Source organism: Bos taurus, chromosome 11 (genome assembly GCF_002263795.3).
Source record: "Bos taurus isolate L1 Dominette 01449 registration number 42190680 breed Hereford chromosome 11, ARS-UCD2.0, whole genome shotgun sequence".
NCBI classification, from domain to species: domain Eukaryota; kingdom Metazoa; phylum Chordata; class Mammalia; order Artiodactyla; family Bovidae; genus Bos; species Bos taurus.
In genome coordinates this window covers 60,420,853-60,445,818 of record NC_037338.1, presented here as the reverse complement: position 1 = coordinate 60,445,818, position 24,966 = coordinate 60,420,853, and the positions used below count along the sequence as shown (strand labels likewise).

The 24,966-nt window shown below is 40.7% G+C and overlaps 1 protein-coding gene across 3 annotated transcripts in view; it reads left to right on the top strand.

Annotated features, from left to right (window-relative positions):
* FAM161A (FAM161 centrosomal protein A) overlaps window positions 1–24,962 on the top strand; it is a 28,832-nt gene extending 3,870 nt beyond the window's left edge. For 2 of the 3 annotated variants that reach the window (XM_005212825.5, XM_010810109.4), the window contains exons 2-7: window positions 10,410–10,648; window positions 11,884–13,053; window positions 13,479–13,646; window positions 15,244–15,343; window positions 23,799–23,953; window positions 24,383–24,962. In XM_005212825.5, the coding sequence (XP_005212882.1) occupies window positions 10,410–10,648; window positions 11,884–13,053; window positions 13,479–13,646; window positions 15,244–15,343; window positions 23,799–23,953; window positions 24,383–24,521 (1,971 nt within the window). In that variant the 3' untranslated portion in view covers window positions 24,522–24,962. The remainder of the gene's footprint in view (window positions 1–10,409; window positions 10,649–11,883; window positions 13,054–13,478; window positions 13,647–15,243; window positions 15,344–23,798; window positions 23,954–24,382) is intronic. The other variant, XM_005212826.5, reaches the window with a different exon arrangement.
* The last annotated feature ends 4 nt before the right edge of the window (window positions 24,963–24,966 follow it).

Genomic DNA, 24,966 nt, shown 5'->3' with positions numbered 1-24,966 from the left:
TCCGTACAGACCACGGTAGGGAGTTTAATGTTTATTGCAGGTGCAGTGAGAAGTCTTTGAGGCTTTTAAGAGATCTAGCGTGTTTCTGTTTACATTTTTTAAAGATGACTCTGATGGCTTTGTGGAGAATGATTGGAGGGTTTGAGAAAGAAAGGGGATTGGGTAGGAGGCTGTTGCAGTGATTAAGGGGCCAGAGGCAGTGGCTTGGACCTAGAGTCCAGGCCAGAAGTGGACACAGATTGTATAGGACTTATGTGAGGCCAAGGAAGAAGTCAAGAGTGCTCATGCCCAGATTTCTGGTTTGACCAGCTGCATGGAAGATAATGCCATTTACTGGATTGGGAGTAACTTGAAGAGGAGTAGATTCAGAGGCCGGGTGGGAATCAAGGTTTCAGTTTTGAACAGGTAAATTTGAGATATCTGTGAAACTAGGAAGTGGAAAGATGTAGGAAGCAGTTCGGCCTATGAAACTGGAGAACTGCAGGGCATGGGTTGGGAGTTTTCAGCCTTTTTGAAACAGTGAAGTCACTTAGGGACAGAGTGCAGAGAAAGAAGAGAAGGGGCCTAGTATAGAGCTCTTAAAACCCTCAACAACAGTCACGTCATGAAAATGGGGCAAAAGAGGTTAAGATCAGCTCCCGTGGTAGATTTATTGCTGGAGCATGGAGGTTTCCAATTCATTGGTTTCAGTGATGAGGGGAAGGGTCAGATGCTGCTAAGAGAAGGGACATTTCGTCTCTGAGGCAGGAGGGAAGGCGAAAAGGGGCACAAAAGTGGGCAGTTTTGTAGATGGAAAGATAAGGGAACTCCCTGTGATAGTTTCTTTTTTCCTGAAGAAATAAAGGTGTTATCATTTGCAGTTGGGGGGTGGGGGTGGGAGCAGGTAGAATAGCAAGGAACAGGTAGGCAGGATCGTGGGGGCAGTGTGAGAGCCACTTCCAGGAGCACAGGACGTGCCAGGCTGACCAAGTAGCCATTAGAAATTGTTCAGTTTTTAATTTAGTATTACTATTCACAAAACATTTTCTTTTTTTTGTTGTTACATTTTAATTATAGAAGTAATACATAAACATTCTCCTTTAAAAATTTTAAATGTTATAAATAAGGCTAAGGCCCTTTGATACTTCTCCCTGCAAAAAGAGAGTCTGGCTCCCCCCTCCCTCCGCATTAGTAGCCACTGGGTTTTATTTTGTTTTGTTTGTAAATGTTTGTTTTATTTGGCTGCACCTGGTCTTAGTTGCAGCATGCAGGATCTTTAGCTGCAGCATGTGGGATCTAGTTCCTTGACCAGGGATTGAACCCAGGCCCTGTGCATTGGGAGCCCAGAGTCCTAGCCACTGGACCACCAGGGAAGTCCTAGTAGTCACTGTTTTGAATCAGATATATACTCTAGGCCTTTTCTTATCTCCTGTGTACATAATATTTTAATATATGGTAGCATTTTGTAGATATATATTGTCCTGCCCCTTGGTTTTTTCCTTTTATCATTTACATGTAGATCTACCTCATTCCTTACAAATCCCTTTAATGCAAAAAAAATTTTTTTAATAAAAATTCCAGAATTATAGATGATAACTTTAACACAGATAATGATGAATGCTGATTACTAATGAAGCAACATGTGTTGGAAGGAGTCGTCATCTAAATGGGTCAAGCCAGTCTAGGGAAGATTATCCTCTAATCTCATGGCTGTGTGTACAACATTCTACAAAAAGCTCAACAGTTAAAGGGAAAGGGTGCAATCTTAGGCTCTTGGAAAATAATGTCCTTGGCCTAGGTTATCTGAACTACTGTTTCCTTCTGTGTGGAGACAATGATGAATTTAGAGTTGGAAGCTGCTTATTAACCATTTATCTGTTTTGGGTAAAACACTGTGAGATCTGTTTATCTGAAAAGTTTTGTGTTCCCAGCATTAAGCTGAAGTGGAGTGAATACTGTGCAGTCAGTGCTTAAGTATAATTATCAGGCCTGTTGCATCTCTTTAGAAGTTACACATCCTTCTGTATCATTTTCAAACATCTTTTCCAGGTTCAAATAAACTTCATCCTTTTTGTGAAAATGATTGTTATAAGACCTTCTTTTAAGGAAGAGTCTAAAAGAATGAATGGTGGATGCTTTTGCCTAAAAACGATTCTTTGGAATATCCACCCTATTTTAATGATAGCTTTCGGAAGATAACCCCTTTCCTTAATACTCAGTAGAATATAGCTCTTTTAGAGCAGCCAGTATTTCTTTGATTTAGCCTTTGGTGAGGGAATACCTGTTCATTCCCCTTGGGAGGACTTAATATTGTTTTAGCTGGACATTTGTTTATCTAGTAAACACTGATTGAGTGTCTTTCAGTGACACTCTTCTAGGCACTGGGGACACAACAGAGCAAATGCTTGCTTTCGTGATGCTTACTCTTTGGTAGGGACAGGGAGGTAATACACAACGACATCAGCAAATAAGAGTAGAATGTCAGTTGGTGGTGAGTACTTATGAGACGAAATAAAGCAGGAAAAAAAAAGGGTGGCAGTGAGTCAGAGGAGAGGTTGTCATTTCAAAAACGGGTAGTCAATGAAGACCTTGTGGAGAGGATGACATTTTGAGTAAAGCTCTGAAGGAGTGAGCAGGTGGGCCGTGCAGATATCTGGAGGCAGAGCATCCGAGGGGGAGGGAACAGTAAGCCCTCAGGGTGATTCTGCTGATTCTGTGAGCACTAGAGAACCTGCAGGCTGGAATCAGCCCCTGCTGCTAGAGTGAGCTGCTGCTGCCCAGAGGAAGAACACTGCTGGGGTGATGTGTGGTTGTGCTTAGTCGCTCAGTCGTGTCCAACTCTTTGCGACCCCATAGACTTTAGTTCGCCAGGCTCCTCTGTCCATGGGGATTCTCCAGGCAAGAATACTGGAGTGGGTTGCCATTTGCTCCTCCAGGGGATCTTCCCAACCCAGGGATTGAACCCAGGTCTCCCACATTGTGGGCGGATTCTTTACTGTCTGAACCACCAGGGAAGCTGGGGTGATACAAGCAGACAAATAGATGGAGAACTAACAGGAAGGAATAGTCCCTTCTTCCTCCTCCAGCCTTGCAGTCTCCCTCTAGCCCCACTTTTGGCAGAATCTAGTGGTAAGTCTCGGAGAAGGCAATGGCAACCCACTCCAGTACTCTTGCCTGGAAAATCCCATGGACAGAGGGGCCTGATGGGCTGCAGTCCATGGGGTCGCTAGGAGTCGGACATGACTGAGCGACTTCACTTTCATGCATTGGAGAAGGAAATGGCAACCCACTCCAGTGTTCTTGCCTGGAGAATCCCAGGGATGGGGGAGCCTGGTGGGCTGCCATCTATGGGGTTGCACAGAGTCGGATACGACTGAAGCGACTTAGCAGCAGCAGCAGCAACAGCAGTGGTAAGTCTCTGGCAAAGCAGAAATGTTGTTTGCAGAGTCCTGTCCCCAGCATCACTTAGCAGGGTATAAAAGGGTGACTTTGGAGCTGTGAGACAATAGTTTAACAACTGGCTCACATACTTTATGTTTCTTAAAGCTGAAGTTCCAAAGTTCTTAGCCTCCCCACATGACTGAGAAGTGCAGAACCTAGGCTTGAATGAGAATTCTGACACCATGTCTGTAATCTTTCCCCCAAGCCATATGAACGTTCCAAACTCCAAAGTGTCCGACCCTTTCAGCTTTGAAGGGTTGTAAGGGGGCTGAAACCAGATGACCAGGGAGGGGTCGGGAGCCATCTATAGATAGAAACCGCATCTTGATTGCCCTAACCTCCCTTTCCAGGCTTTCTGCCCCAAATTGCTTTGTTCATTTTTACTTTCCTTATAGCCTGTAGTTCAGTTCAGTCACTCAGTCATGTCCAACAATATTTGCAGCCCCATGAATCACAGCATGCCAGGCCTCCCTGTCCATCACCATCTCCTGGAGTTCACCCAAACTCACGTCCACTGAGTCGGTGATGCCATCCAGCCATCTCATCCTCTGTCGTCCCCTTCTCCTCTTGCCCCCAATCCCTCCCAGCATCAGAGTCTTTTCCAATGAGTCAACTCTTTGTATGAGGTGGCCAAAGTACTGGAGTTTCAGCTTTAGCATCATTCCTTCCAAAGAAATCCCAGGGCTGATCTCCTTCAGAATGGACTGGTTGGACCTCCTTGCAGTCCAAGGGACTCTTAAGAGTCTTCTCCAACACCACAGTTCAAAAGCATCAATTCTTCGGCGCTCAGCTTTCTTCACAGTCCAACTGTCACATCCATACATGACTACTGGAAAAACCATAGCCTTGACTAGACGGACCTTTGTTGGCAAAGTAATGTCTCTGCTTTTCAATATGCTGTCTAGGTTGGTCATAACTTTTCCTCCAAGGAGTCAGCGTCTTTTAATTTCATGGCTGCAGTCACCATCTGCAGTGATTTTGGAGCCCCCAAAAAATAAAGTCTGACACTGTTTCCTCTGTTTCCCCATCTATTTCCCATGAAGTGATGGGACCAGATGCCATGATCTTCGTTTTCTGAATGTTGAGCTTTAAGCCAACTTTTTCACTCTCTTCTTTCACTTTCATCAAGAGGCTTTTTATTTCCTCTTCACTTTCTGCCATAAGGGTGGTGTCATCTGCATATGAGGTTATTGATATTTCTCCCAGCAATCTTGATTCCAGCTTGTGCTTCTTCCAGCCCAGCGTTTCTCATGATGTACTCTGCATAGAAGTTAAATAAGCAGGGTGACAATATACAGCCTTGACATCCTCCTTTTCCTATTTGGAACCGGTCTGTTGTTCCATGTCCAGTTCTCACTGTTGCTTCCTGACCTGCATACAGGTTTCTCAAGAGGCAGGTCAGGTGCCTGCAGCTGTGTGCTTTCCACCATGTCCACCCACCCACCCACAACCCCATCCCCACTGCTTTTACTGTCATTTCCTCTTTCTAGAGTACCTTTTCCCTCTTTCCCCATATACTTGCTCTGATCCTCCAGTTTTTCTATTCTTTGGCTCAGCTCAACTATCACCTCCTCCAGGAAGTCTTTCAGTATCTTCCAAACTCAAAACCAATGCTCCCTTCCTTTAAGTATGGTATCACTTTGTTGCTGAATCCAAGTTCGTTTGCCCAATGTACAGTGAAGCCAAACGAACTGACACATTGGAGCTTAGAGCAGAGAAAGTTTTATTGCAGAGCCAAACAAGGACAGTGGGCAGCTTGTGCTCAAAAAGCCTGACTACTCTGTTGGGGAAGAGGTTTTATAAGCAAAATTTAGGGGGTGGGCTTCAAGCGTGTGTGACCTTTTCTCTGATTGGTTGATGGGAGGTAACAGGGTGGTGGTCAAGGAAGCTCAATCATCATTCTTCCAGTTCCAACCATTCTGGGATCAGTGTGCTTCTCCTTAGCCTGAAGTTACCATCCTCTACCTGGGTGGGTGCCTTAGTTTCTGTATCAGATTGTTTTGTGTTTCCCTTAAGGAGGAACCAGGACCCTGCTCCTTCCCCACACTATTTCTTGACTGCCTTTCTTTTTTTTCCCTGCAGTCCCTAACTCCTCTCATTAGTAACTGTTTGCATCTGCTCTTTGAAACAAGGATATGGAAAGACTCTTGTGTCCTGGAGAGCCTCACAGGATTCTGCTGTTTCAGCCTGATCTTGGTGATCTTTTGTGACAGTGGTCCATTTCATACTTTTTGTACATTATTTTAAAAAATTAGTTATTTATTGTATTTTTGGTTGCACTGGGTCTTTGTTGCTACTTGCAGGCTTTCTCTAGTTGTGGCGAGCGGGGGCTACTCTTTATTGCAGTGCTTGGGCTTCTCATTGCGGTGGCTTCTCTTATTGTGGAGAACAGGTTCTAGGCTCATGGGTCTTAGTAGTTGCAGCTCGTGGGCTCTAGAGTGCGGGCTCAGTAGTCATGATGCACGGGCTTAGTTGCTCCATGCTGCGTGGAATCATTCCACACGAAGGATTGAACCCATGTCCCCTGCATTGACAGCTGGATTCTCAACCAGGGACCACCAGGGAAGTCCTATCACTGCTTATTTGGATGCTAGTGTTTGCCAACATTTCCATCCTCAAGTTCTCGCCTCTCACTGCTCACAGGAAGCCTTATCTACACGCAGGGCTGCACCTGCATTTCTGTGTGCATTGCTGGCTCCTGTATTTCCATCTCCAGCCCAGCCTTCTTACCAGGTCTCCAGATATATTTACCCCTCTGTTTCCTGGACATTGGGCTGCCCTACTGTCCCCTCACACTTAGTGTGTCTAAGACCTAGATTAATTTCCTTTCCTTAAAAATACTCCTTTTCCCTGTAGCCCCTCTACTGATAAATGGCAGATCGTCATTTACCTAGACATGCAGCACTCCAAACAGAAAACATTTTCAGTTTCTTGCCCACAGTCCAGGCCATTGTCAGGTTAATGATTCAGCCTCTTAAATCTCCCAATAGCCCATTAACTGCCACCAACCTTGCTTTCCGTCCCTCCACTTCACTACCAGAGAGTCCTTCTGGGTGTTACTGACTGTCACTCTCTGCTCACATCCTTCAGGGCTCCTGGTGCCTGTGGCTTGGCCCACTGGGCTTTTGGTTGGGGCCCTTTACTTGCCTTTTTCACCTTGTTTTCCCTCCTCCATTGTGCTCCATATATGCTCTTCCCCACCCCCTCTCAGACTGTATACCTTCCTCTGAGCACAGCATGCTTGTTACTTCCACTTGCAGAGAAAAAACCCTCCTGCACTTGGGAGGAGTGTGGTGTGTCTTTGGAGTCTAACAGGCATGGTATTGGAGCCCAGCTCTGCTGCTTACTAGCTGTGTGACTGTAGACAGGTCACCTGACTCCTCTGAGCCTCAGTTTCCTCACCAAGGACAGAGACCTGCCAGTTGCATCATCATGAAGCAACAGTGAATGTTCGAGCCCTAGGCCTCAGTTTCTTTGTTTTTCACAAACCTTGTCCTTATCCAGCCTTGTGTCTCCAGTCTTTCTGATCTCTGCAAATTTTGCCTCTTCTTTCCTCTGGTCAGAATTAGACGATCTTTCTGTGAGCTCTCAAGGTCCCTGATATCGTGACATACGTGGTCACTTCTCTGTCTCCCTGCTCAGCTTGGAGCAAATCATGGGCAGGAATCAGGAGTTCTGTCTCATTCAGAGCCTGCTATTGATTATTTATCTGCATGTCCTCTTCTAAACTAGCTGGAAGCTTCTGGAAGGTGGAGTTGTCTTTTTTTTTTCTAATGCTACACATTTATTCAAAAGGTCAGAAGTTTAAAAAGACTTAAACATGTTGGCAAGAATATGAAAGAACCAGAAGTCTCAAACTCTTCTTGTAGGAATACAAAAGGAAACAACCATTTTAGATCACAGTATGTGCTGATGTGCTCAGTCACTCAGTCGTGTCCAACTCTTTGAGACCCCATGGACTAGAGCCCACTAGGCTCCTCTGTCCATAGAATTTTCCAGGCAAGAATACTAAAATGGGTTGCCATTTCTGGAAGACAGAGTTTTTATCTGATTTGTATCTTTCAGCAGCTAGCTAAATACTGAGTGTCTCTAAATATTGAATGAATGAGGAAATTAACAAAGTACTCATTCCCATAGCTAAGAAGGTAATGGTGAAGAGCACATAGGAAAAACAGCAGACAATATCAGAAAATTCTCTTAATTGACTTGAATGACTCAAGTGGGTCTTAAGAAGCACTGCTGTTAATAAAGCTAGTGGATATGATGAAATTCCAGCAGAACTATTCAAATCCCTTAAAGGATGTTGCCATCAAGGTTTTGCATTCATTATGTCAGCAAATCTGGAAGACCCAGCAGTGGCCACAGGACTAGAAAAAGTCCATCCTCATCCCAGTTCCCAAGAAGGCTAGTACCAAAGAATGTGTTAACCATCGGACAATTGCACTCATTTCTTATGCTTGTAAGGTCATGCTTAAAATCTTGCATGCTAGGCTTCAGCATTATCTGAACCAAGAACTTGAGGCTGTCCAAGCTGGGTTTAGAAAAGGAAGGGGAACTAGAGATCAAATTGCCAACATTCACTGGATTATAGAGAAAGCAAGGGAATTTCAGAAAAACCTCTCTGTTTCATCAACTGTGCTAAAGCCTTTGATTGTGTGGCTCATAACAAACTGTGGAAAGCTCTTAAAGAGATGAGAATAGCAGACCATCTTACCTGTCTCCTGAGAAACCTGTATGCGGGTCAAGAAGCAACAGTTAGAACCCTGTATGGAACAACTGATTGGTTCAAGATGGAGAAAGGAGTATGACAGGGCTGTCTGCTGTCACCCTGTTTGTTTAACCGATAGGCTGAGCACATCTTGAGAAATGCTGATCTGAATGAGTTACAAGCTGAAATCTAAATAGGCGGGAGAAACATCAACAACCTCAGATATGCGGATGATAACCACTCTAATGGCAGAAAGCGAGGAGGAACTAAAGAACCTCTTGATGAGTGTGAGGAGGCGAGTAAAAGAGCTAGCTTAAGACTAAATATTACAAAAACTAAGACTATGGCACCCAGCCCCATTACTACATGGCAAATAGAAGGGGAAAAAGTGGAAGTAGTGACAGATTTCCTCTTCTTGGGCTCCCAAATCACTGTCGGTGACTATAGCCATGAAGTCAAGACAATTGCTTCTTGGCAGGAAAGCTGTGACAAACCTAGACAGTGTGTTGAAAAGCAGAGACATTACTCTGCTGATAAAGGTCCATATTGTCAAGGCGGTGATCTTCCCAGTTGTCTCATACAGTTGTGAGAGCTGGACTGTAAAGAAGGCAGAACGCCAAAGAATTGATGCTTCCGAACTGTGGTGCTGGAGAAGACTCCTGAAAGTCCCTTGGACAGCAAGGAGATCAAACCAGTCAATCTTAAGGGAGATCAACCCTGAATTTCACTGGAAGGACTGATGCTGAAGCTGAAGCTCCAGTATTTTGGTCATTTGATGCGAACAGACAACTCATTTTAAAATCCCTGATGCTGGGAAAGATTGAGGGCAGAAGGAGAAGAGGGCATCAGAGGATGAGATGGCTGGATAGCATCACAGAAGCAATGAACATGAACTTGGGCAAACTCCGGAAGATGGTGAGGGACAGGGAGGCCTGACGTGCTGCAGTCCATGGGGTCACAAAGAGTTGGACACAACTGGGTGACTGAGCAACAGCAGCAACATGACTCATAAAGCAATTCTCCAACTTATTTGGTAATGAATTTCTGCACACTTGTTCTACTGAAGAAAACTTGTTTTCTTTCATTTGTTTTCTCTTAAGTTATCCCAAGTGGTACAACACTGGCCTCGTGTACACTGTTTTTGAGCCCATTAAAGTGTTATATCTATAAGTATTATGGACAACTGAATTTTCTGTTGGGAGACACTATTCAGGTTTATTTTCTAGAGTCTTATCAGGTTGGATCTCTATTTTTCTTTGGCAAATATACTTTTTTCATTTTGAGTCTATTTCAGGCAGTAAGCTAAATTTAAAACCATAGTAACATTTTATGCATAGTATCATAGACAATTTCAATTGTTTCTCACCTGAGAAAATATGAAATCTTTATAAACTTGTGGAGGATATGGGGGTTTACCTCTTTAAAGTTCCTTCAGTTAAAAGAAGTTGAAAGGTCTTTGAAGGGAGTGAGGGGGAAAGGATCAGTCATACCCTCGTAGGCATGTATAGAGAATAACCGCCCTACGTGTTCTTGTTCCCTTGTCACCCCCACAGTCCTTGTCACCATGGGAGCTGCTGTTCTTGTTGCCCACAGGAGTGGCTATTCTGGAAGTCCCTCCTACCCTCACCTCCTTCTGTTCCTGAGGTTGCCCCCAACCCCCACCCCACGCACACTGAGGAAAGTTTCTCTCTGGCTTCTTGAGGCGCCCCCGAGAATTTTGTTCCCTCCATTCCCACATTTCCCGAAATTCTCATTCAGTTTTCCTCCCTGCCGAAACACCCCTGGGGCCCACACTGCAAAGCCCAGCTCAGAGAGGGCACTGGGCTTATGGTTGCTTGGTCTGCAGCAGGAGAAATTGTGTTCTTCGTCTCAGATAAACCTGCGCTGAGAAGGAGGCTCTTTATAAAGTGTGGTTTGAAAAAAAAATAAAAAATAAAAAAAAATAAAAAATAAAGTGTGGTTTGATCCTGCCGTAGTGTTTCTTAGTACATAATTTGAGAATCTAACCACCCTTTAAAAGATGGATTAAACAGTATTTATTTTCTGGCAACTTGGTCTCTCTCTTTCCCTCTCTCTCTCTCTTATTCTTAATAAAATATTTATTAGGAGAAAACGTATATAGCCCACGAGTAACTTATAATATGTTATATGTACATAGTCCACAAGTAAACATATAACCTCATTAAGTGGACTTTTAAAAAAGCAGCATTGGGAATAAATGTCAACTTAATTTGTCTTTCAACTCCAGACATCATATAACAGGTTTTTTTCATCCTACCAGGCTGATTTTAACACCAGCATTTCTAGGGTGAATGAACAAAAACATATAAGCCATGAGGATTTTGTGAACTTTTCTGATATTTACCACTCTAATGAAGAGTATTTCAGGAAACTAGAAGAGCTGAAGGCAGCCCACATAGAAACTATGGCAAAGTTAGAGAAATTGTACCAGAGTAAATTAAATTTAAAGGAAGTTCAACCAGCAGTCACCAGGGAAGAAGCTGCTAGTGTCTCTTCTGGGTAAGTTTGTCCATATTGTTATTTGTGGACTGTAAGATAAAATATATACTTAAAAATGCAAAACAAATTATTTCAAAATACTTTCTCTCAAATATCCCTTTGTGCTTTTAATGATATATGGAGGTGGGTTTTTATTCAGATTGTTTGATGGCTTATCAACCTACTAGGTAGCTTCTTGCTTTGAGGGTTATTTGATGGCCATTTAGGTCTTTTCTCTCTGATGCACCACTCTTAGACATGTATCAGAATATTTAGTCTGGGCCATTTTCAAATGTTGAATATTAAAATTCAGTTTTAAATGTCTTTTTAAAAATATAGTATGTGGATTAACATGAGCTCATTACAGATATAACACAGATTGTTCAGAACTAAGACATAAATCTGATTTGTTTTCAAAATAGTCATTTTTGCCATAAACCTGCTTCTTTTGAAACTTGAGGCCACTCATCCAGTTAGTCAGCACTGATGGTGCATCTCCTGTGTACCAGATGTTGCCTAGGCACTGAGGACTCAAAATCAAGATGCTCTCAAGGAGATCAAAGACAATCTGAGATCCAAAAATACAACATGGTGTAACAGAGTATCATGGAGAGAGAGGAAGAGCAGTTGAACATGTCAGAGTGTCAGTGGAGGGATACAGGCAAGTGAAGTATCATATCGGAGTTCAGTCTTAGAGGAGAAATAGCTGAAACAGATGTAGGAAGCGAGGAGTGCCCTTCTAGGTACCAGGAACCATGTGTACAAAGCGCCTTGAGAAATCACCAGTGTGGGAGAAACTGCCTATGATTGGATCTGACTTAAGAATGGTGACCTGGGTAGGGAGAGGCAAGAGGTGAAACTGGAAAGGTAGGCAGGAGCTAGTCTTGAGGGGCTTTATAATCTAAGCTTGGTAACAATGGCAAGTCATGGGAAAGTTTCAGGAAAGAAAGTGATGTGATCAGATGTCTATTTTAGGATGGTGACTCTGGAAAACATGTGGAGAATTCAATAGTGGTTAGATATAAGGAAACTCTGTCTCAGGTTCCTCCCCTGTAAAATGAGGAAGTCAACTTAGATCAATTTCAGGCATCTCCCAGGCTCTGTTCTAAAAAAATTTGATAGTTTTCATCAGCCCTGTCCAGTTCCTATTTTCTAACTGATTTTACCTTGATCTTAGAAATTATGTAGTTTTTAATTTTTCTATTTGGTCACATGCAACTGAAAAGGTAACCTGATTATTCTCCTCACTTGCTTAGGTCTTTATCAGAAAAGAACTCCTATCACCCTGTCTCATTAATGACATCAATTTCAGAACCTGATTTAAGTCAGTCTTCCTCCTTGATTGTGTCTTCCTCTGAAGAAGAGTTGCCCAACTTAGAAAAAAAGTATTCTGAGAAAAGCGGTATGATGACCTATGCTAAGGAGCTCATCAACAACATGTGGACAAACTTCAGTGTAGAAGATTATATCCAGCATGAAGATGTCAACCTGCCAGTACTTGAAAAACAAAGAAAGAAACCGAAGGAATGGGTGCCAAGGATTACAGTACCTGAGCCTTTTCAAATGATGGTTAGAGAGCAGAAGAAAAAAGAAGAGAACATGAAATCGAAATCAGATATTGAAATGGTACACAAACTGCTCAAGAAGCAAGAAGAGGAGTCAGAGTGTAAGAAAAAATTCCGAGCCAACCCAGTTCCTGCGTTCGTCTTTCTCCCCCTTTATCATGATATAGTCAAGCAAAATGAGGTACGGAGGAGGGCTATGAAGGAGAGAAACAAAGAAGCTCTTTTAGCCTCTCAAAAGCCCTTTAAGTTTGTTGCAAGGGAGGAACAGAAGCAAGCAGTTAGGGAAAAGCAGCTGAAAGACTTTTTTAAGTCTAAAAAGAAAACAAATCGTTTTAAAGCCAGACCTGTACCTCGATCTACTTACAGTTCAACTATCAATGACAAGTTAACAGAAGAAGAACTCTATAAAAACATGAGGGCACAGCAGAGAACTCAAGACTTTTTACAGAATCCATCCCCTCGGCCTTACAGTCCAGCTCGCAGGAGTTTTGCTACAAGGAAGTCCAGGGGTCCTGAACAGGCTGAGAAGTCCAAGTATAAACACAGGGTTAGGCGCCAGGCTGCTGATTCTGAAGACCTACCTGAGAGGTATCAGAAACACCACTCAGAACAGAAGTATCGCAAATTCCTGACAGTCTGTGAACCATGTGACCTTCAGGCAGCCTCACATTCAGCCACTAAAAGAGAGAAAATTTTGGCAGACATTGAAGCAGATGAAGAGAATTTAAAAGAAACACGTTGGCCTTATCTGTCTCCAAGGCGCAAGTCACCAGTAAGGGCTGCAAACACAAAGCCTGCACCCTGTAGCTGCAACCCTCCAACGCCCACGGTGTCCTCCCGAGGAAGAGAGCAGGCCACAAGGTAAATGACCAATACAATGAGGACTGACTCACGGTCGCGCTAGTGATTTTGTGTTGGGGGATTTGAAAATACTATGCTATGTTATCCAGTAACATATTTTACTATAAAATATAGAACATTTTGCCAGAAGGTGTGCTAAGAGGTCTTCCCTGGTGGCTCCAATGGGAAAGAACCTGCCTGCAATGCAGGAGACTGGGGTTCAATCCCTGGGTCAGGAAGACCCAAGAACTAAATATATTTTCCATTTTATGAATCTTTGGGGCTAGAAAAGGTTACAGTCAGCCTATCGATTTCTAGTTACAACTCAGATCCTTCTCAAAAGGTTGCCCTTTTTTTTCAGCCATGGAATTATCCTGTGCTAAATCTTTACTAAACAACATTCTCATTGGCTTAAAGTGAATTAAGCCTTAGTTTGTTGCCCTCAGGAGATCACTTGAGGAAAAGAAAATGTTGGAAGAAGAGAGACATCGGATATTAACTAAGCAGAAGCAAAGAATGAAAGAATTGCAGAAACTCCTGACAACCCGGGCTAAGGCTTATGACTCACATGAGAGTTTAGCTCAAATGTCTAAATCCAGAATAAAAGCTCTCAGGTATCACGAGAGAACCCTGACCCTCCAGATCACTGGTTTTCAAACTTTTTTTTTTCATCAGTGTACCCCTCAAATATATAAATGAATGAAGAATAGCATTAATATTTCAGTTTGTGGATTCAAGTTACTATCAATTACTTACAGTTTACTTACACACACACACTCTAATGCTCACTCACTTCATGGTAAGAACCAACATGCATACTCACCCCACAATGAAGACCATGATGCCGTGTTGATGGACAGAAGCATTTTATACTGTGGCCATGGTTCACAGTTGTAATCCTGTATTAGCATCTAAACTTTTTATTTATATTATTTTTTATTGTACAGTGTGATATTGAGAAAAATCTTGATTCACACAAAGCTCTTTTTTAACAGCTTGCTGTGTAATCTCAAAATATTCTTCAGTAAACAAATATGTCCAAGACCTTTGTTCTAAGGTCTACACAAAATCTGATAACACAGATTAGCACATTGATGTTATGTGATGTGTCAATTAACATGTGTGTTAAGGTTTAGTGGTGTGTGACACACTGGAATTCTGCAGTACAAAGTTTGAAAATCAGTGTTCCAGAGGAATATTTTTATGTTGCAACATAAAAATATTCATGTTTAAGTAGTAAAGTATCTCCCTCAAAGCTGGGTAACATGATTTATTAATTTTTAATCTGATTCATAAGTACCCCCCAAATCTATATTTGCTTTTAATTGTGATCATTCCTTTAAATATGTATATTATATGTAATAATTATTATATTCATTTATAATGTATATTATATATATATATACCTTATAATGTGTATAAGTGTAACTCATTGATAGAAGGAGCTTGATTTGATGAACTTGAGCAAAATATTCTCTAGAAATATACCATTCATCTTTAGAAAGTAAACTGGATTTTCCATAATGCTAAATTATGTATATTTAAGCATAATTATCATTTTATGGTATAATTATTTTTTCTAATCCAGGAAGTCATGATCTTGGTAGAATTAGTGTATTTTACATAGAGAAAATAGCATAGTTTAATTCATTATAGGATCTGGTTCAAACAGTGGGTATACTTACTGTGAGTTTTTGTGTTTTGGTTCCTGTTTCTCTATATGTGCTATTTCCATACTCCTTGTTTCTCCCCTACCCTGCTCCCATTTAATTAACTGTGCCACCAGCCTATAGGAGATCTCACCTAGGGAAAAAAGAAGAGCACTGTCTAATTTTCAGAAGAAATTCCTCAAAGAGAAGATTCTTAATTTGGACCAAATTTTTTGGTTTATAAATGAGATGAGAGGGCATTGATTAATCTCCCGAGGCCAGTTTGAAGCCCCTTAATCCATTCTTGTTTTGAAGATTTCAGGAATCACAGCATACCCAGACTGTTCTGAGATGTAAAATGTGTGCTCTCAAAACCTAGAATTTGTATTCTGCATTCCTTAAAAATTTACCAGTCTAATGGGGAAAAAAATCTACCAGTCCAGAAAAGAAATTGTGATAAACTGTGCTCATGATTTAATTTCTGATTTGTCATCTAAGCTAAATGTTACATGTTCAAGTTCCTGTTTCTTTTAAAAATTCCATTCCTTTTATTTGATTTTAGAAAGAGTGAAAAGGAAAGGATGAGAGAATACCGACGAGAACTAGAAGAAAGAGAAGAAAAATTAAAAAACAGGCCGCTGCTATTTGAAAGAGTTGCTCAGGTTGTGTTTGTTGGAATTTGAGAACTATTGTCAGCCTTTTTTTTTTTTTTAACCTCTCTAGCTCCTAATTTTCATCGTCCATTTTTCTTACGTGTTACGTAATTTACTGAGACATTATTATTTCTGTGACAGCTTCACCACATCAGTAAGTAATTTGCTTAAATTTGAGCACTATATCTTGATGAGGTTCATAAGCTTGATAAAGAACATGCTACTAATCCATTCATTTTCAAAATAATAGTTTCACAACCTGTTTTTAATGGCCAGTCTTTTTTCAGTACCAACTTGGCCAGATATTAAGGTGAGGCTTCATGATATGAATTGGAAGTCTTTGAAGAATTAAAAACTGAAACAAAATGGCTAACTGAATCAGATTTATTTCTGCCAGTTTTTTTTTTTCCAGTTTTATTAGGATAAAATTGACATTTGGCAGGTATAAGTTTAAGATGTACAGTATAATGACTTGACATTCATATATCAGGAAATGCTTATTATAGTTAGGTAACGCCTGTCAACCTCATTGTTACCAAAAAAATTTTTTCCTTCTGATGAGAAGTTATAGGATTTACTCGCTTAGCAACTTCCATATGTTCCACACTGCAGTGTTAACTGTCGTCATCACGTTGTACGTTACACTTTGGTACTTTCATATCTTATAAGCGGAAGTTTGTACCTTTTGACACCTGCATCTAATTCCTCCAGTAATCACAAATCTGATCTCTTTTTCTGTGAGTTTTGTTTGTGTGTGTCTGTTTGGATTCCACACATAAATGAGATCATATAGTATTTGTCCTTCTCTGTCTAATTTCTCTTAGCACTATGCCCTCAAGGTCCATCTGTATTGTTACACATGGCAGGATTTCCTTTTTTGTGGCCAAATAGTATTGCATATCTACCACATTTTCTTTATCCATTCTTCTTTTGATGATCATTTGGGTTTTTTCCATGTCTTGACTATTGTAAATAATGCTGCAGTGAATTGACATAATGATTTCACTTCCTTTTAATAAATACACAGGAGTGGAACTGCTGGATTGTGTAGTGGTTCTATTTTTAATTTTTTGAGGAAACTCCATACTGTTTTCCATAATGGCTGTGCCAATTTACTTTCCCATAAACAGTGCCTAAGGGTTCCCTTTTTCTCTACATCCTCACTGGCATTTGTTATGTGTTGTTTTTTTTTTGAGACCAGCCATTGTAACAAGTGTGAGGTGGTATCTCATTGTGGATTTGATTTGTATTTCCCTAATGCTGGTGATCTTTTTTTTTTTTTTGTACAGTTCTTCTGTGTATTCCTGCCACCTCTTCTTAATATCTTCTGCTTCTGTTAGGTCCATACCATTTCTGTCCTTTATCCAGCACATCTTTGCATGAAATGTTCCCTTGGTATCTCTAATTTTCTTGAAGAGATTTCTAGTCTTCCCCATTCTGTTGTTTTCCTCTATTTCTCTGCATTGATCGCTGAGGAAGGCTTTCTTATCTCTCCTTGCTATTCTTTGGAACTCTGCATTTAGATGCTTATATCTTTCCTTTTCCTGTTTGTTTTTTACTTCTCTTCTTTCCACAGCTATTTGTAAGGCCTCCCCAGACCGCCATTTTGCTTTTTTGCATTTCTTTTCTATGGGGATGGCCTTGATCCCTTTCTCCTGTACAGTGTCACAAACCTCATTCCATAGTTCATCAGGCACTCTATCAGATCTAGGCCCTTAAATCTATTTCTCACTTCCACTGTATAATCATAAGGGATTTGATTTAGGTCATACCTGAATGGTCAAGTGGTTTTCCCTTCTTTCTTCAATTTCAGTCTAAATTTGGCAATAAGGAGCTCATGATTTGAGCCACAATCAGGTCCCAGTCTTGTTTTTGCTGACTGTATAAGCTTCTCCATCTTTGGCTGCAAAGAATATAATCAGTCTGATTTCGGTGTCGACCATCTGGTGATGTCCATGTGTAGAGTCTTCTCTTGTGTTGTTGGAAGAGGGTGTTTGCTATGACCAGTGTGTTCTCTTGGCAAAGCTCTGTTTGCCTTTGTCCTGCTTTATTCCGTATTCCAAGGCCAAATTTGCCTGTTACTCCAGGTGTTTCTTGACTTCCTACTTTTGCATTCCAGTCCCCTATAATGAAAAGGACATCTTTTTTGGGTGTTAGTTCCAGAAGGTCTTGTAGGTCTTCATAGAACCGTTCAACTTCAACTTCTTCAGTGTTACTGGTTGGGGCATAGACTTGGATTACCGTGATATTGAATGGTTTGCCTTGGAAATGAACAGAGATCATTCTGTCGTTTTTGAGATTGCATCCCAGTACTGCATTTCGGACTCTTTTGTTGACCATGATGGATACTCCATTTCTTCTAAGGGATTCCTGCCCGCAGTAGTAGATATAATGGTCATCTGAGTTAAATTCACCCATTCCAGTCCATTTTAGTTCACTGATTCCTAGAATGTCTATGTTCACTCTTGCCATCTCCTGTTTGACCACTTCCAATTTGCCTTGATTCATGGACCTGACATTCCAGGTTCCTATGCAATATTGCTCTTTACAGCATTGGACCTTGCATCTATCACCAGTCACATCCACAAGTGGGTATTGTTTTTGCTTTGGCTCTATTCCTTCATTCTTTCTGGAGTTATTTCTCCACTGATCTCCAGTAGCATATTGGGCACCTACCAACCTGGGGAGTTCCTCTTTCAGTATCCTATCATTTTGCCTTTTTATACTGTTCATGGGGTTCTCAAGGCAAGAATGCTGAAGTGGTTTGCCATTCCATTCTCCAGTGGACCACATTCTGTCAGACTTCTCCACCATGACCCGCCCATCTTGGGTTGCCCCACATGGGCATGGCTTAGTTTCATTGAGTTAGACAAGGCTGTGGTCCTAGTGTGATTAGTTTGAGTAGTTTTCTGTGATTATGGTTTCAGTACGTCTGCCCTCTGATGCCCTCTTGCAACACCTACTGTCTTACTTGGATTTCTCTTATCTTGGACAGCGGGTATCTCTTCATGGCTGCTTCAGCAAAGTGCAGCCGCTGCTCCTTACCTTGGACGAGGGATATCTCCTCACGGCCGCCCGTCCTGACCTTGAACATGGAGTAGCTCCTCTACTTGGATATTATTTAGATATTAACCTCTTATCAAATAGGTGATTTGCAAATATTTTCTCCCATTCAGAAGGTTGCCTTTTTGTTTTGTTGATCAGTTTTTTTTTTTAAGTAAGTCTATAATTTTTAGTTTTAGCTATAATTAGTGAAATTACTCCTTTTTCTAAAAATTGAAGTATAGCTGATTTACCATGTTGTATTAGTTTCTGGTATACAGCAAAGTGATTCAGAACTGATACATACACATACATATATATATATTCTTTTTCAGATTCTTTTCTATTATAGTCTACTACAAGACAGTAAGTGTAGTTCCCTGTGCTGTACAGTAGGACCTTGTTATTTATCTATTTTATGTAAAGTAGTGTATATCTGTTAATCCCACCTCTTCCCTTTCCCCTTTGGTAACCATAAATTTGTTTTCTGTGTCTGTGAGAACGACTTCCTTTTTATTGGGGAAAAAAAAAAGCTTGGTGCTATGAACAATGAATCATAATTTTACTAGATTTATACTCAGTTTTACAGTCTTTCCCTTAAGAGAAATGTGTTGATGTCAGGTGATCTTTTTTGTATCCATAAGGGAAAAGCTCCTATGGGCTACGTAATTTAAAAATAGACAAAATCACTAGAGGTTACAGGTGCTGTGTTGTGAATTTCAAGCTGTTACATTTGGAGCTTGCTGCCAGCAAGTGTCTGGGAGGGATGAGTGTCCTGTAGGACTGTCCTTGTCAGAGTCTCACTGAAGACAAAGGACATTCGCTGTGGCATATTACAGTCTCTCAAAGTTATGGGAACCCTTTACTTACTGATTTGGATATAATTTTATGTAACACTTTTCACTTTAAGGGATTTTTTTTCTCACATCCCAGTTTCAGCTTTAGGGGAGAAAAATGATCATAAGTTGTTCTACGTTACTCAGCATGAAGTGATTGACTTTTGCTTCACATAGTTTTTCCCGGCTCTCTACTGCAGGTTTTATGTCCACTGGTCTGGATATATCTACCCAGATTTCTTACAGGCATCTTATATTCATCTTTCCACAAAGTAGACCTTCCTCTCTGGGAAGAATAGACCTTCCTCTCTATTTTTCGTGGTTTTGTTGGGCTGCAATTTAGATGACTGGAAGCCACTTTCCCCCCCACTTTTTCTCAGTTCTCACTGAGACCTGAGAAGTTCCTTTCTAAACAACTTTTGGATCTACCTTTCTCCATTCCTGATGGTGAAATGCTAGGTGAAGCCGCTGTTATTTTCTGAGTTATTATTATGGTTTGACTGGTTTTCTTGCCTTGTTCTTTGCAAAGCCACTCACTCTGTCTTCTCTTTGCCATTCCCATTCCCTTGCCACAGTGTTCACCCCAGTAACGGTGGCAATCATGCACTTCACTGATGCCATTTGTTCTCATTTTCAGTAAATGTTATCAAGGGAGCTTGACATTGGCTTCTCCAAACAGTGCTGCAAGATGGGTATTCTTGTCTTGCAGAGGAAGAAACTGAAGTTGAAAGAAAGTAAATAACTCTTAATGTCTATAGTTAGTAAATAATGGAACTAGGAACCCTAGTTGGCCTGCTTCCAAATGCTTAGCACTAAGCTGTCCTGCTTTCTCCCAGAAGATAAGTCCTCAAGTCTTAACATGGTGTACCGAATCCTCTCTTATCTGATCCCTGTTGACCTCTTTAGTTCATCGACCACTGCACGCCTCCACCCCCTTCTGTGTACACCCTTTACTTGTAGACTGTACCACACCACTGGTTTCAAACTGGAAATCTTTTTTTTTTTTTTTTTAATATTTATTTATATATTTGGCTGTGCCAGGTCTTAGTTGCAGCAGTTAGGATCTTTGATCTTTGTTGTGGCATGTGGGATCTTTTTAGCTGTGGTGTGCAAACTCCTTAGTTATAGCATGTAAACTCTTAAGTTGCAGCCTGTGGGATCTAGTTCCCTGACCAGGATTCGAGCCCGGGGCCCCTGCATTGGGAGTGCAGAGTCTTAGCCGCTGGACCGACCAGGGAAGTCCCTCAAACTTGAAATTTTATTCAGGTTTTTTCTCAACACCCATATAACTTCTTTGTATCTTTCCTCTGAGTCTTTCAAGGCTCAGTATAAAATCACTTCTTGCACTGTGTCCCAGGTTGAGTTGCATGCTATTTGTTCTGTGTGCTTTTATTACCCTTTGTGCATTTCTGTCTTTATTCCTATGTATTGTGTGGAAATTATCTGTTTAATGCTCTCTCTTCTCTTTTAGCTAGTTTCTTTGAAAGGTGTTGGTCAAATCTTTGTGTTGCTAGCTCCTAGGACAGCATACGGCACAGAGGACATGTTCATAAACATTTGTTGAGCCCAAACTGGACTATTTCTCCCTGGGACTAGCCCAGGCCTAGAGCACTACCCTAGCATAGTAGTGATGGGTCTCAGCAGTGAGAAGCAGCTCTGCAGTGCTGTGCATTCCCAGTCTTTCTAGTCACCAGAGAAAATATGGCAAAATAGTGGTGTGTGTGAAATTAAACCCGTAAAGAAGTGTTAAATATTGAAAGCATAGGTTAGTTTCATAGCTGATATTTTCTTCAACCAACTTCAGCCAACACATATGCTATCTTCTCCCCATATACCCCTACCTCCCATGAGGGCTTGTCACAAAATAAGTAGTCAGTAATTAATATTAAAGGAAAGAATTGCTATAAACTTCGGCTTTAAAACTAAGTATTTTTTTCCTCTTCAAACTAGAGTCGTGATTGTAGACAAATTGCCTGAAGAAACAAAGATAATTTATTTTTTGCAGTATCTTAGATACAAAAACAAAATAATCATTCAGTTATTTTAACCACTTTTATTTCATAGTCTTTACAGTTCTTTTTGCATGGTGAAGTTTGAGGGGGACATGTTTGTTTTAAAAAAAGAACAGTTACATACTATTCACCTTGATATGAAATATTAAAAGATAATAAATTCTATATACAGAGTGACTGGCAGTGACTCACCATTGTTTTGGTTTTGTTAACATAAATTGGTACTTTTTTTCTTGCAGTTACTATTACTGCTAATTAACAGCTGTTATTTAATAAATTCACTCACAACGGTATGCATTACCCATTTACAAGTGTTAATTATTTTCTTGCTGCTGTTGAGTTATCCCCCTAGCAGAGTTAGGCTGTGATCTAGGACAGAACAAACCATGTTTTCCTATTTCTTAAAAATCACAGGATTTATTAACTGAATATGTTAAATCAGATTTTAAACCAAATATTGGGGCTTCCCTGGTGGTTCAGCTGGTAAACAATCTGCCTGCAATATGGGAGACCTAGGTTTGATCCCTGGGTTGGGAAGATACCCTGGAGAAGGGAACGGCTACCCACTCCAGTATTCTGGCCTGGAGAATTCCATGGACTGTATAGTCCATGGGGTCGCAAAGAGTCGGACATGACTGAGCGACTTTCACTTTCAAACCAAATATTAAACAAAGCACTAAATCAAATTTTAAATCAAATTCAGATGAAGGCTTAAGAGCAGTAACATTGAGTAGTATCATTTAAATCTTTTATACCTCATTTGCTTAAATCAGAATATATTCTTTTTAGCACATTGAGTTAGGTCTGGGGTTTCTCTATCCTGCTTTACAGTCTTTGGGGCATTGTTCTCAGGTCACGTTCCTGTGCCTTTCAGTTGCCCAAGGCTTGTCTATTGGTACTCATAGCCTCTGGTGGCATTTTTACTTACTTGTCTAAAAGTCATCATCCACAGTGGGTGCATTTTGGCAGCAGTTTGAGTGCTTCTTTCTCGGTTTTCTAGAGTGTCAGAAAACACACTAGTGATAGTTTCATCCGCTGTAATCAGCCCTTGCCATTTTGGTTTCTCCCATGGAACACTGGACTCCAGGGTCCGTCCTTATCCTGAGATCTCTGGGTTAGGAAAATGTCTGACACTGCATTACTGAAGTCAGGCTTCAGGCCACGTTGGATGACCACTACCACTTAGAGGAAGCAGCATGGTAGAGTGAAGAAGACCCAGGAAAGGATTAGGAGACTTGCTTTTCCCTCAGTATATTCTGTGAGTTTAAGCAAACCACTTAACCTCAGGAAGGGTGGACCGAGCGTCTTGGTTTCCTCTTCTGTGTTGAATTTTGGGGTGAGACCGAGTGCTCTTCCACACCCTTTTCAGGATGGGATGCCGCTGGTGCATTGGGGCTGGGCCATTCCTCATCACTGGCCTGTAGTTCCAGGTTCAGCTAGTGCTTTTTGGCCCTGTGCTGGTCACACCCACGCACAGGAGGTAAAAGGGGACTACAGTCAAGGCATTCGTGTGAACCTGTCAGCTTGTGCATCTGTAAAGCCTGTGGTATCAGGAGCCAAGGCACTCATATGAACCTCAGTTATCTTGTGTCTCTGTAAAGCCTGTGGTCTCAGGAACTGTGATAATTGATTTGCTTTAGGTATGAGAGGGTCATCACTACTCCCACGGGCCCCAAAGCCAGGAAGTAACAGTCCGGAGATTTGAACCCAATTCTAAATTCATGTTTTTCCTGCTGTATCCATTGCTTCCCCCACACAGTAAATATAACAACAATGATGATTTATACTCTTCAGTGGATTAGAGACATGGCTTGTAAAGAGTAAAATTTTATAGTAGGCACATAAAGAACCCTCTGACAACTACACATGATCTTATTTTCTTACTGATTTTTGTTTCAGATATCCTCGGACAGTCATGAAACAGTACAGTGTAAAGAATAATTATAGTTCAAAACTCATGTGACCATTACCCATGTTAACAAATATAGCATTAGAGCATTGCCAGTACCCCAGAAACGCTGTGTGCCCTGCCCAGATCAAAACTATTTCACCTAGAGGTAACCACCATTTTAACCTTTGAGATGAGCGTTTCCTTGTTTTTCTTTACGGTTTTACCGCCGATGTACCAACCCCTGAGCAACATGGTTTAGTTCTGCCTGTCTCGGGTCTTCTATACCGTGTGCACTCTTTTGTGGCACGCGGCTTTTGTTCAGTGTTAGTGAGGTCCATCCATGTTGTAACATATAGCTAGAGTTCATTTTCTACTTAATTTTAGTCTGTTATATGAACGCACCAGTATTTATTTATCCATCTAGTGTTGATATAGATATTTAGGTTGTTTCCAGTTTGGGGTTGTTACAAACAGTACTATTCTGAGCATTTTGGTGTGTCTCTCTGGGCACATAGGTTGGAGTTTCTCTAGGCACCTACCTAGGAGTGGAATTGCTGGTCAGAGTATGCATATTTTTCAACCTGCTGTGATTATTGAATTTAATTTTCACTGGAGCTTTTAACATTTTTAATGGAAACTTGAAGTCTTTTGTCCTCCTCTAAAAAGGTTTGTCTTTCCTATAGAAAAATGCAAGAATGGCAGCAGAAAAGCATTATTCTAACACTTTAAAAGCACTAGGAATATCTGATGAGTTTGTTTCAAAGAAAGGCCAAAGTGGAAAAATATTTGAGTACTTCAGCAATCAAGAGATGAAAAATTTCACTGAAGATAAAGAAAGGTAACATATATAAGATGTCTGAATGGTTAACCTTTGAAAAAATTCTTGCTGGCAGGAAAGCATAAAAATCTGTTCTATAAGATTTTAAAAGGTGTTTTATCTAATGGAACACACGTGAAGTGTTGTAAAACATATTGACATTTTAACATGTTTGACACTTCAAAATATTACATGGTGATGAAGTATTTTTTAAAGTCAAATAATGTAAATTTCTGACATAAATAATGAAAACAATAACATGCTTTCAAATGAAGTTTAAAGAGTCAATCTTTACTTTCCCAATTGGTACTTTTATAAACTTTTCTTGATAAATTGGAGCTTATACACTTGAGGAAGACTGGCTGCAGGATGGCATACATTGCAGAGGGTTTGTTTACCTTTAAACCAAATCCATTTTCCTTTGAAAGATTGATAAATTTCTTCCTCTAGCTTTAATGAAGAAGAAAAAATAGAAGAAAGAGAGAATGGGGAAGAAAATTATCTTACTGATACCAACAGCCAAGATTCTTGCAAGGAAACAGATGAAGTCAATGAAGAGAATGGAGAAGAGAAATGTGTTGAAGAATAAAACTGAGTCAATTGGCAGGGTCGCCTCTCTGTGCCCCTGCTGTTGTTGGCAGCATTGAGCATCAGAAGCTGTGCTTGGGGTGTTAAGGACATCTATGAGAACCCATCTGTTATGTGCAGGACTCTTGAGCGAAGTCCTCTTGTGGCCTGAGAAGGTCAAATCCAGCTAGTGGGTCATTTGATCATTTAGAGTCAGGTTTTGCCTTCCAGTTTTTAAAATCACTATATATGATCTGTTTGCAACTTTGATCTATTTTTAAAAAATGTTTGAGAATCACAGCTGTCACAAACTGATTAGATATAAAAGTATACATCACTTCATTATTTTGGGTGGAAAAATCACTTAACATTGAGAGTAGGGAGAAGTATTGGCCTTTGATGATTTGTTTGGAAAAAGTGTTCTGGAAAGCATGAATTGAAAAATAAATATTTTTAAATTATACTAT